At 38.1% G+C, this 13,776-nt stretch overlaps 1 protein-coding gene across 7 annotated transcripts in view; it reads left to right on the top strand.

The window, feature by feature from the left end:
• Nucleotides 1-13,776, top strand: part of Ecm2 (extracellular matrix protein 2) — a 39,077-nt gene that overhangs the window by 7,636 nt on the left and 17,665 nt on the right. For 5 of the 7 annotated variants that reach the window (XM_023707794.1, XM_023707792.1, XM_023707795.1 and 2 more), the window contains 2 exons: nt 5,043-5,351; nt 12,568-12,789. In XM_023707794.1, the coding sequence (XP_023563562.1) occupies nt 5,063-5,351; nt 12,568-12,789 (511 nt within the window). In that variant the 5' untranslated portion in view covers nt 5,043-5,062. The remainder of the gene's footprint in view (nt 1-5,042; nt 5,352-12,567; nt 12,790-13,776) is intronic. The other 2 variants (XM_004647549.2, XM_004647548.2) reach the window with 1 other exon arrangement.

The raw sequence follows: 13,776 nt of genomic DNA, 5'->3' as shown, positions 1-13,776 counted from the left end.
CTATAGACCCTTCCCTAAAAAAATACAAATAAATAAATAAAATAAAATAAAAACATTTAAAATAACTTTAAATGCATTTTAAATGGTAACACTTCGGAGTTAGAAGAACACCTGATAAGTAAATGATCATGTGTAAATGATGACTGGCTTATTTTCTACTCTTCCTTTTGATAACTAAGCATCATAAGATTCTATTCAATTATAAGTCACTATGTTTTGTCTACCGCAACATGTGACTGTCTTGATTAAAACCCTAAAGAAACTATTTCCTTAACTCAATGCTCCTCAACCTCAGCAAGATCAACATTTTACACCAACTACATCTTTGTTGTAGTGCGCTGTCCTGTGCACTGTAAGATGTTTACAGCACCCTTAGCTTCTTTATAGTAGATAGCTGTAGCAACTCCTCCAAACTATAGTTCCTGAAATCATCTCCAAAACAGTCATAGCAGTGCACATTTGCGACCCCAGTACTTTGGAGGCTGAGGAAGGAGGATTGTGGAAAGTTTATGGCCAGCCTGGGACACTTAGCAAGTTCAAGGCTAGCCTGGACTACATGGTGAGACCCTGTCTCAAAAAACAAAACAGAACAAAACTACTTAATATTGGGGGGATCACCTTCAACTGAGGAGCACTGCTCTAAAGTCTGGGTAGGCTAACTTTTGCTGTAAACTACTACTTCTTCTTTTTTTAAATCTATTTGGTACAAGGTCTACAGAGTCTACAAGGGTCTCACTATGTAGACTGGACTAGTAGTGATTCTCCTGTTTCCAGCCTCCCAAGTGCTGGGATTACAGGTGCATGACACCATGCCCAGTCTCAGTCGCCATCTCAGGGTGTCCCGGGGACGGGGCCGGCAATGCAGGCTGGGGATCGAACTCTGGCTGCTGCGCTGTGCCTGAGCAAGTGCTTTGGTCTGCTGAGCTATCTAGCCAGCCCTACTTTAACTTCTGAAGCCCAGTGTGAGCCTCTTGTTGCAAGTACTGAACTTTCAACAGTACATAAATGACCATGGGTGTGTATACTAAAATGTTATATATATTAAATATTTGTGTGATTTCAACTATCATAAAATACATATTTTTAAAATCTTTTTAACCCTACCTCAAGGTCTCATGAATGCCTCACAAGTGTTCTATTCCTAAACTGTATCTCCAGCTCCATATTTTCTCTGGTGGTGCTGAGGCTAGAACCTGGGCCTTCAGCGCACTACAAAAGTGAGTGGTCTACCACTAAGCAACATTCCCAGGTCCTCCCCTCTCTACTCCTTTTGTGAATAAACTTAGGGCAGGACTAATTAAGCCTCACTCACTACAGTAAAACTGTATGCAGTTTTTTGTTTTTTTTTTTTTGGTGTGTGTGTGGTGCTAAGGATTAAACTCAGAGCTTTGTACATGTTAAGTAAGTACTCTATCACTCAGTTCTATCTTCACCCCTCTAATTTTAACTAGTTAGAGAATAAAATATTTTAGTAGGTGGTACAAAAACAAGCAGTATGACCAATGTAGCCTTTTGATCCATAATTTCCTGAACTCAGTTCTAAACTGCTACCAATCTTAAGCCTGGCTCCCAAGACCCCCTATCATGACTTCCCCATGCATTAAGAACCCCAGCCATGAGCCAGTGAGATAGCTCAGCAGTCTAAAGCACCTGCTTAGGCAAGCTTAGGCAGGTGCAGGGGACTGCAGTTTGATCCCTGGCACCACAAGTCATGCCAGCATCACCCTTAGGGTGGGCTAAGTTGACCAAAAAAAAGAACCTCAGAGAGATTTAGACTATGAATGTTGTTCATTTCGCCATTTACCTGTGTGACTCCAAATAGTCATCCTCTTTTTCAAGAATACAGAGTGATGGACTTGTTCAAATAGTATGGTAGGGACAACTGACAATTAAAGTGAATAAATTTACATGTTAAACTACAATCACAATCAAGAAAATTAACATATGTACTACTCCCCAAAGCTCCCTCATTGCAGTGAAATCCACCTGTCTCACAGTCGATTCACATTCTTTTTTTTTGTACTGGGGATCAAGCTCAGCACCTTGTGCTAGTGAGGCAGGTGTTTAAGCCTCTGAGCTATCTCCCTGGCTTGATTTATATTTTTGAACTGAGCCAACCCCTGATACTTTTACTAAAGAACAGCTCGCATCATCTATACTTTTTATATACATTTAAAAATTACCTTGTCCATTTTTATCAAAATTGTCTGCTAGAATTTTTGACTCACTTTGTAACAAATTAATGTAGATTTGTATAAGGAAAAATTGAGAGTTGCACAATATATACATATATTTTTTAATTTTTTGTTAACATTTATTTATTTATTGTGTGTGTGTGTGTGTGTGTCCAGCTCAGCCCACCAGGGGGCGGGGCTGGCTGGCATGTGGTGCTGGGGATTGAACCACGGTCCCTGTGCTTTGTTTTAGCTTCGCTTGTTCTAAGTAGGTGCTTTAGACCACTGAGCCATCTCACCAGCCCTATACATATATTTTTAAGACATGGTTTTGCTATGTAGTGCAGGATGGCCCTGGACTCACTATATAGCCCACACTGGCCTCAAACACTGATCCTCCTGCCTCAGTGCCTGAGTGCTGGGATTACAGCTGTGCACCACACCTGGCTAGAATATAACAACACGGAGTCTACTGATCTCTATATATGGTACATTTCTCCACCAACAGAGGCCTTATTTCTTTCAGGAGTAGTTTTTTTCCAGAATACAGTAATATTTTTAGTGTTTCATATTTTTATGCTATATAAATGGCATTATATTTGTAAATACTGTTTTTGATTGTTGTTAGCACATAGAAATAATCTTGATTTTTGTAGATTGATTGTATCCTGAAGCCTTATTAAGCTCTTATTAGTTATAGAAACTTTTTTTGGGGGGGCCAGGGAGATGGCTCAGTAGAATAAGTGCTTCCCTGCTAAGTGCAAGGGCCTGAGTTCAATCCCCGGTTCTGCAAAAAAAAAAAAAACTATTAAAAAAAAAAATAAAATAAAGACACTTTTTGGGAGTAGATTCCATGGTGTTTTCTATATAAATGACCTAGACATTTGTAAATAAAGCCAGTTTTACTTCTTCCTTTTGATTATGTATGCATTTTCTATACAGTATTGACTTACAAGTGCTAGGAATAAAAGTTCTTATGTTCAATTTTATACAAAGACAAAATATATTAAGTCTGTTAGTAAACACTCCTGTTCCATATTTAAAATATATTGCTAAAGATTTTAAAGTGGTATTACCTACAATCTGGATGGATTCTATTTCTTGGACTTCTGTGACTATACTGGTTAGAAATCCAGTAGAATGAACAGAAGTGATGTGAACAGACAACCTTGTGATGTTTATGAACTTAAGGCAAAAAACATGTTACCACTAAGTATTATGTTAGCTATAAGGTGTTTTGTTGTTGTTGTTGTTTCAGTTTTTGTTTTTGTGGTACTGGGGATCAAACTCGGGACCTTGTACGTGCCAGGCAGGCTCTTATGCCAGTGAGCTATATCCCCAGCCCCAAATTCTTTATAAATGACCATTATCCATGGACTCTTAGCTCAGTGGTGGGTTCAGTTAGGTTTTTTTGTTTTTTTTTTTACAGGGAGTGGTCATTGGCCTCTGCACAGGAGCTAGCTCAGGGAACACTGACAGTGAGGGACACTGAGAAGGGCACAGAAAAAGGGTGGTCAGGTGAGAGGGCAGGGAAGCTCTGAAGAAAACTCAGCTGCGGGTCTCTAATGGATAGCAGAAACCATATCCACACTCTGTGGCAGCACCCGCCTCAGGTAGGGAAAGCCTCCTTGGGCAAATCCTGACTAATTCCCCTTTAGTCACCTGTGGAGGTTTCTTTACTTTTGCACACTACCTTCACAGGGACTGCAGCTGACTGATGGGTCACAATGCTGCTTTTATACCACTGTGCCTAACAGGTATTTTTCAGTTTCACCATGTGCAGGATCCAGGCAAGTTATTCTTTCTGTGCATTACTTCCTCATCACTGATACTATCTTTTTTTTTTTTAATTTTTTTTTAAATTTTATTTATTTATTTATGTGTGTGTGTGTGTGTGTGTGTGTGTGTGGCCAGCTCAGCCCACCTGGGGGCGGGGCTGGCTGGCATGTGGTGCTGGGGGATTGAACCGCGGTCCCTGTGATTTGCTAAGCTTGTTCTAAATAGGTGCTTCAGACCACTGAGCCATCTCACCAGCCCCACTGATACTATCTTATAGTTACTTTTACAAGGTACAATCATGCCCACCACTCAATAAAGAAAAGTATAAACATAGCAAATAATAAAACAGGAGGTCTGAAAAATGGGTTGTGGTGATGTTAGTCACACAGCACCTCAGCAGACTGGTGCAGAGACATCTGCCAATTTAATTGCCAAAACCTCAGCACAGTGAGGTTTAGTGATGGGTTGGCTCACTACAGCTGAGGATACAAGGCAGCCTAGGGTTTTTGTTTTAGTACTGCAGATTGAGCTATATTCCTGGGTCAGTATTTTCTTTCTTCTTTTCTTTTTTTTAATTTTGAGATATGGTCTTGCTGAGTTATTAAGTTACACAAGTTGGGTTTTAACTTGTGATCTTCCTGCCTCAACCTCACAGAGCAGTGAGATTACAGGTAAACTCCACCATGCCCAGCTTGGTCCACTGTGTTCACAGTAAAGATCATTTTAGTGCAGCACCACAGTCATCTGTATATTACTTACAGATGATCCCATGTTACAAGGTAGTTGAATAGTTACGGGAGTGTTAAATAGTTATGGCAGAAAACAGAGAGCTACAGACCCTGCAGTATTTATTATCTAACCTTTCATAGAAAAGTTTGCTCAAGATAGGCCTAGAAATAAATATATGAAAAATTCTTTGATTTTGATACAAAAATTCCAAATTCCACTTTGGCAGTAATACTATAGTACCTAGCTCATGTCTGTGATATTTCTCAAAGACTTACTACTGAGGCATACAAGCAACTATAAGTTGATTTTCAAAGCTAAAAACTTAGTCACTACTAACTTTGAAATTCTGTTTCATTCTAGAAATTGGCAAAACATCAGACATGAAATTTGCATTTCTGTTTTGTTTTTTTCTACTTATCATTTTTCAAACTGACTTTGGACAAAATGAAGAAATTCTTAGGAAACAAAGGAGGAAGATGTATCACAGAAGATTGAGAAAAAATTCCTCACTCAATCAGAGGTCAAACACACAGAATGGAATTCAGCAAACAACGACCACTTCACCAATTACAAGATTTCCCATCATTAACTTTGATTACAGCATGGAGGAAAAGTTTGAATCTTTTTTAAATCTTCCTGGATTAGAATCGAGCTATAATGTGTTACCAGGTAAAAGAATGCTATGAGAGAAAAAGAGACAAGGAGGCAGACAGAGAGGATGAGGACCATCAGGAAATTAAACCTTCAAGGAGAAACCCAAGTTATTTGATTACCTTTTGGTTTACTGCACAAACAGATTTCAAAATAATTTTAAAAAATCATTTCAGGACTACATCAATACAAAATGATTTAAAAAAGAAAAAATACTTATCCTATCCCCATACTTATAAAAAATCATAGTTATTTTTGTTTCTAATATGTTTATTATATATTTTAAATAGTTACAATACATATCAATTTGTAAAGTGTTACTGCATTTATGCTAGGTCATTTAGAATAGAAATAAATTACTCAGATAACTTTAAATACACATGGCTATTAGATATTTTGTTTTTGAATTAAACATATTTCTTGCATGCAATGTATTAATTTTGTTTCTCAATCCATTCTGCCAGTCTGAATCTTTTGATTGGTCAGTTGAGACCACTAACTTTGATGGTTGTAACTGATATGTAGTGACTTATCCCTGTCATTTTATTTTCCTGTTACTGATCTTTTTTATTTATTTATTTTTATCGCTGTGGTTTGTCTTTTTGAGACAGTTTCCCTACGTAGTTCAGGCTGGCTTTTAACTCACTTGGTAACCCAGTATGGCCTTGAACTTGCAGCAGCTCTCCAGCCTCCGCATACTAAGTGCTTTCCCCTCTAATTGTTTGCTTGGCCTGGTGGATTCATTGTGTTGAGATTCATGGAGATATAGTCTTTGTTATCCTTTTCTAAACTGTCCTTTAGAACATTTTGGAGCGCTGGTTTGGTGTTCATGAATTTCTTTTTTGTCATGAAAGTATCTTATATCTCCGTCAATGTGAGTTGAAGGTTGTTTCCTTTTAGGGCTTGAAATCACTTTGAGCTCTCCCTGCCTTGAGGGTCTGTGTTGCGAATTCTGCTGTGACTATGATAGGCTTTCCTTTATAGGTGACATTTCTTTTCTCTAACAGCTTTAATATTCTGTTCTTGCATTGAATTTCTGGAATCTTACTTTTTACATGCTTTGATGTAGTTCTGTTTTTTTTTTTTTTTTTTAAATCATGGTAATTACAGTTCTATTTACCTCAATTATCAGTATATCTAATTCTTTTTCCCAGTCGAAGTTTTTCACCATTACATCTGCTTTTTCATCAACTCCCATTAATTTTATGTTATTCTTTGTATCATCTAGAAGCTGTTGGATTAATTTTTCATGGTCCCGTGCTTTTTTTTTATTTTTAGGAAAGGGTCTACAGGGTGTTTAGGGTCTCACTACTAGATTAGATTTGGAGTGATCCGCCTGTTTACAGCCTCCCAAGAGCTGGGATTACAGGAGCATGCCACCATGCCCAGTCTCAAACTGCCATCTCAGCGCGCCCTGGGGGCAGGGCCAACATGGCAGGCCCAAGGATAGAACCCCTGGTCTCTGCCCCTGCTTGCAGGCACTTTTAATCCTCTGAGCTATCTAGCCAGCCTCCCTTGCTATTTTTAAGAAATCTTATTTTTCATGATCACTAACTGCAATCCTGTCTTCTATATCAGATATTTTGTCTACACACTGGCTCATTTTGCTGAACATCTCTCCTATATATCTGTCTGAATCTGTTTCATGGGTTCTATTTCTTTCCTATTTGGGGAGTTCATAGTTCCCATCATTTTCCTAAGTCCCTCTATTTCTTATTTCTTATTTTTAGTTTTTCAATCTGTATCTGCTCTACAGTCACTAACCATTTCCATGATTATGGTCACAATCTCTGAAGTTATCTGAGAAATTGTTTGATCTCTTTCCAGAGCTACATTCATCTGCTTTGTTACTTCTGCTGTTACCACTTCACAGAGTCCAGGTGGGTGGCATTTGAATTATTTCATTTCATTGCCCCTGGGCTTGCCTTTGATGAGCTGCAAGTCTTGGGGCTGCATCTTGCGTAAGTCTTCTCTCTTTGTCTCTTTTTTTAGTGTAATTCCTGGTTTGATGTTTGTGAATTGCTATGGCAAGTAGCTTTATTGCTACTATTTAGAACCTTTAGGAGATGACTACACCTCAAAGATGTCTCCCAGGTATAGACAGGTTTTGAATTTTGAGCCTGTTGCAAGATACTACTTCTTCAATTTACTGGTGAAAAGAAGTTGCAGCCTATTTGGCCTAGCCGTTGGTTCACTGGCAGTGGTCTACAGTATTTTTAAGACCCTTAGGCAATCTCAGTCTTGGCATGCCAAGAAGATAAATGATTAATACAATTATATCACATTGGCTGAAGCAGTACAATCAGCAGTAACAATGACAACAAACATAGCCTAGAAAATGACAAGCTATGGTAACTATTCTTGCCACTCTTAACCCTATGAACTACATTTGTGGCTATATAAAAAAATTAACCACTGTAGCCTGCAGCATTCATTGCTCTGTTCCACTGGTGCATTTCTCCATGGAGGCCTTTGAGGTTGTGAACAGTTACCATGTATCTGCAGATTCAACCCACCCCTCCACTGCAGTGAGTCAGCACAAGGAGAAATCACTGCTTGCCGCCTCTTTCATTATCATTGAGGTCTCTCTCTTTGCTCTCCCCATGGGCTTCATTATCTATTGAGATCCTTGCTGGGCTTAGATATTTAGAATAGAGTGAAAGCTATTGAATTTATTTTATGTGAATTACACTACAGATTTTTAAAAACTGAAGAGTTGGATGAATATATGAATAAACATATATATGAGAGAGGGTTTATTTATTTTTGTTTTAGGTACTGGGTTTGAACCTAAAGTCTTGCACATGCTATGCAAGCACTCTACCAATAAAATACACCCGTAGCCCTTTGAAACATTTCAAAAAATATGAGGCAGGGTCTCATTAAAGTTCCTGAGGCTAGCCTTGAACATGTGGTTCTCCTGTTTCAGTGTGCAGAGTAGCTGGGATTACAGGTGTGTGCCATATCATGTCTAATTTAAAACTGATATTTCATGATCCATCTTTTTCCAACTTTGGAAAAAGTGTTTTATGTGTGTTACCATTAAATAAAACTTTGAAAAGACAAAACATTATATATTTTTCTGTAAAGCTAAATGCTTTTAAATTATTATTTCCACAAAGCTAACAGAAATAACATGTAAGTACTATGAAAGTAGGCAATTCAGACCACACAAAATCTAAGTAGGGAAAAGAAAGGCAGAGAAACTGACTAAAATGATATCTACAGTAAGTATAATAGTAGTACATTCATAACTGCTAAAGAATGATAAAATCAATTTTCTTATTTAGGTCAAAAGATATGCAAGGTATAATAATAGTAGATTGAGGTTTGGGGTGGTGACACATGCCTGTAATCCCAGAACTCTGGAGGCTGAGGTAGGAGGATTGCTACAAGTTCAAGTGATGTCAAGGCCAGCCTGAACTGCACGGCAAAACTCTGTTTCAAAAAGACTGGGGGGAAAAAAACAGTAATAGCAGACTGAAAGGCCAAAAGGTAGTAGAGATGCTATAACCTTGTCTCTGTTTTAAACACTCAGAAGTCCAATTACTTAAGCACAAGATGTCCAAAAATTGTATATTTTTCATAAATTTTTATAACAGGAAATATAAAAATGACAATTTTATCGAATTTATCTAATAATTTTTCTGTATATATATCATATATCTTAAAACATTCAATACACAATGCAACCTTATAATCTGGACAGTAATATCTAGTCTCTTTTTAAATCCTTCTTTTTTGTAGTTAGCACAAAGTGTAGAGGATCTCACTATGTAGATCTGATTACTAGTGATTTTCTTGTTTTCAGCCTCCCAAGCGCTGGGATTACAGGTGTGTGCCACCACACCCAGCTGTCTCAGTGAGCCCCAGGGGCAGGGCCGGCATAGCGTGCTGGGGATCGAACCCCGGCCACTGTGCTCTGCTTAAGCAGGTGCTTTAGGCCACTGAGCTATCTGGTCAGCCCTTTAAACCCTTTTTGATTATTGTTTTGTTATGCTGTTGTGTTGTTTTTTCCCTGTGGGTGGTATACTTTCAATGAAATATCTAATGGTGAAGACACTGATAATGGATACTCTGATCTGTGTTTCACTAACCTGTATTTTCCAATTATTTAGTGTATTAAACCTAATCTAAATCATGACTTTTTGAACACCCCTTGTCTTAAATAGACCAGTAAGTTTCATACTGTTTGGTACAAAAGATACACATATAGTTTATAATAATATTTCCCCCTTACTCTTTTTGATTATAGGATAATTTGTAAGATGCTGGTCAACTCTGTCAACACCAGCCATAGAATTACTATAATCATTGACCACTACTGGAATTCTCTTAATTTCATTTCTTCTTTTAAGTTCTTTCATTTATGACAATAAGGAGATATCTTTTTTGTCTTTTCATAACACAGACGTTTTCTCTCCTATATGCTAACATTTTTCCTCTTTCAGTTTCTTTCTTTTGCAGATTTTTAGCTTCTCCTTTCTATTCAGTCTCAGTTTTGCAAATGTGTCCATTTTGTATTGCAAAAGAATATCACTGAGTTTTGGATAAGTATAAAAATTATAACTAATGTAATTACAAAGAATTTTTATAAATTATAGCACAAATTTATAGTTTATTTTTCACAAATTGGTACAAAAAACAATCAAGACTTTATTAGATTTCACTAAAAACAAACATTGAAGGAAAATACAACTTTCTAAATCAAAAAGTATGCAAATAGTTGACATAAAACAAATAGATATATGTGTGTATATTGTAAAAACAAGAATTGACTGGCTAAAATGACATCTGCCTGGGTGACATACAGGATAGTCAGCACATGAACAAATGTGCATACTTGCATAAAGCTTGGGATAAACTGTTAAGTGGTTGAAATTCTTATTTTTATTCATTTTGTTTGATACAAATTCTTGCTATGTTGTCCAGACTGGCCTCCAATTCTTGAGTCCAGCTATCCTCCTGCCTTAGCTTCCTAATTAGCTGGGACTACTGGCTCACACTACTGAGTGATTTGAAAGAAAGTAATAAAAGGTGATATACATGTTTAAATTACAGCAGTTGTACACTACACATTTCTAAATGATCCAATTTTTTCCAGCAGTCTTAAAGTCTTATTACCACATATAACATAAAATTTAACATTTCAAATATGCACATCAGTTTTTTTTTAGCATATTCCCAATATTATGTAATGATTATTTTACTCCCACTTAATAGCTCTTGAACATTTGCATCACCTCCAAGGGAAAGCCTGTACAGAACTCCTCATTCGTCTCTATCTCCAATCCTGACAGCCCTTATTTTTTCTCTGAGTCTATAAATTTGCTTATTCTGGAAAGTTTCACATAAATGGAATCATATAATATGTAGCTTTGTGTATCTGGCTCCATTCATGGAGCATGTGTCCAATGTTCGTCTATGGCTAGCCTGCATCAGCCTTCCTTCCTTTTTATGGTGGAATAACATTCCCTTGTAAGTACAGACCACATTTTGTTTATCTATTCATCACTTTATGACAGGCATTTGGTTTGTTTCCACCTTCAGCTATTGTGTGTAGCCTAGCCCAAACATTTGTGTATAAATTTGAACATCTGTTTTCAATATAAACTGAGGAGTATAAATTCTAGGCCATATAGTAATTCTATGTTTAATTTATTCTTCTTTTTTGATTATATGTATGTAATGCTATCTCATTGTGCTTTTGATTTCCATGCCCCTAACGAGTAATGAAGTTGAGAATCTTTTCATGATTTGTCTTCTTAAGAAATGTATCAATTCAAGTCCTCTGCCCATTTTTGTTTTGTCTTGTTTCAAGGGTGTCTTACCACACTTGAAAGTTAACTGGCCACCGATGTCTTAACTTACTTTATTCACACTGGCATAAGCTGATTAGTGTGGCGTGGCAATAAACTTTTTGTAGCATTTTGAAATCTGTAACTATGAGAACTCGAACATTATTCTTTGTTTCTTGACATTGTTTTGGCTATTTGATATCCCTTATTATTCTATAAAATTTGAGGATCAGCATTTCTACTTCTGCAAAACCAACCAACCAACCAATCATTTTGATAGGTTAGAGATATAGGAGTTATACAGTCGGGGGAAAAAAAAGCATTTTCTCCAGAGGGGTAACTGAGTGGAACTAGTTGATTACAAGTACTCAAATAAGACATGGGTAGGCTGAAGCAGTATGGATATGGGGAAGAGAGGCCAGTGGGATGTGGGATAGCTCATTAAGGGGTAGAGGTTGTAGACAATGGAGGAGTTATCAAGAAGGATACCACAGGTGGGAGGAAGACATGCCCTTTGAGATTCCTTAGTTCTCTACAACCTGTTGAGCTGATGCAGGGTTACCCATGGGTTAGAGGCATCTGGCTTGCTTGGCCCATACTCAGTGAACAGAAATTGTCTTAGGCTGCATGTAATATAGTTAATATATAGATAACAAAGCTCCCTCTAATTAAAAATGTTTTATTATTACACAGGTGTATCCAACCCACAGTATACACTAAGTATTCCATTGTATATTTTATGGATAACTATTACGTGAATTTTATAATAACGTAGTAATTCAAAAAAAGGTACTGCAGTGTCTAACAAGTCCACAGAAGGACTCTGTCTCACCTTTCCCTCATGTACATAAACAAAGTTGGACGGTATACAAGTTGTTAGTGCTGTTCTAGTTCTCTGGGGCTGAAAGGAAACTATACTGCTTTTGTTAGGTGTAGCCAGACAGTCTGTCTTGGCTTGTATAATTAGACACTTTTAAAACTCAGGCTGCAATTTGCAACCTCCAATTCTCATCACTGTGGCAATTAGGGCAGTGTGTTTGAGGAAGTCTGCTGTCTGTTACCCAGTGACTAAAATGAGCAGAGTCTCTGTATGCCCACACTGAACACTCAGTTGAATGAGAAAACTAAGATTCGAAGGTTGCTTGTTCTGTTGTGTCACTCAGCCTATCCTGACAGATAGATACAAGATGGATATGCTATTCACATTCCAGATACCATGGGGAGGTCACCTCAGAGCTTAGTGAGAGGAGCTGAAAAGAACATCACTGAAAAGCATTTCCAGGAGCTGTTTGAAGGGTATTTTTACTCTGTGCACAAACATAAACAAGAATCTATTCTTGTGCAGTTGTATTAGCCTGACTATATAGCATTTAATTCTATTCCGAGATGCGGGCAAGCACAAAGATAATTTCAATGTCTTACCTGTGTTCTTCTAGGAAAAAAGGGACACTGTTTGGTGAAGGGCATGACCTTGTACAACAAAGCTGTATGGTCTCCTGACCCCTGTACCACCTGCCTCTGCTCAGATGGAAGAGTGCTTTGTGATGAAACCATGTGTCAACCCCAGATGTGCCCCTACATGGTCATACCTGATGGAGAATGCTGTCCAGTCTGCAGTGATACTGGTACACAGACGGAGCCGAAACAAAGCATCATGGGTGATTTAGTCAATTCCTTGGTTTCTGTTTTGTCACTACTTTAAAGTATACACTATAGCAACCTACTCATCAGGCACAATGCTTATAAACAGAGCTACCTGGGGCAGTGTATGGTAGGTTATCAGAAACAATAGATTATGGCCTTATCCTTCTAGCTTTATCAAGAATGAGGAGGGCTGGGGAGATAGCTTGGGGGTCTAAGCACCTGCCTGGCAAGCACAAGGACCTGGGTTTTTCCTGGTACCACATGTGGGTCAGCCCAGGAACCATTGAGCTGGCCTGAAACCAGTGCTGAGGAGGCTGAGATAGGAAGATCACGACAAGGCTAAGCTGTGTAGTGAGACTTTACCAAATCAATCAATCAATTGAACTTTTTTTTTTTTTTTTGGTGTGTGTGTGTGTGTGTGTGTGTGTGTGTGTGGAACCGGGGATTGCACTTGCCAGGCATGCACTTATTCTACTGAGCCATCTCCCTGGCCCCTTTAAAATTTTTATTTCTTTATTTTTTTAAAAAAAGAATGTGTAAATGTAGAGCAGCTCACATCCCACAAGTGACCCTTAGTTTTAGCGATAACATGATAGGACTTCTACAACAGATTCTGAATTATTATGAATTATGGACTCAGTTTAGTCTGTACATGTTTTAACTTCTTTAACCCAAATCGCATTGGTACAGTTATCTGAATGAAGACACTGATGGCCTAAGAACATAGGAGGAGTAACTTACAACTGGATAGAGAAACCTTCAACGCACCTGGTTATTTTTCCCAAGTGATCCACAGCATGACCTCAGTAATCCTGGGGACATGCAGAAGTGTGGAGAAAGCACTGTGTTCTAGTGTGGCTCTCCTATGCTCAAGTGCCAGCACGGGCTTTCTCAGATGCTCCTTGAAGACCTATTCCCCCTCAAGGCTTGCACCGAGCCAAATGGGGCCTCTTGAGAGGAAGGTCCAGACTTCTATGAAAAGAAGCCAATGAAAGAAAAGC

This window comes from Octodon degus, unplaced genomic scaffold, assembly GCF_000260255.1.
Source record: "Octodon degus isolate 3935 unplaced genomic scaffold, OctDeg1.0 scaffold00312, whole genome shotgun sequence".
Classification (NCBI taxonomy): Eukaryota; Metazoa; Chordata; class Mammalia; order Rodentia; family Octodontidae; genus Octodon; species Octodon degus.
The sequence above is the reverse complement of the archived record's forward strand: the minus strand, read 5'-3'. Positions and strand labels throughout refer to the sequence as shown.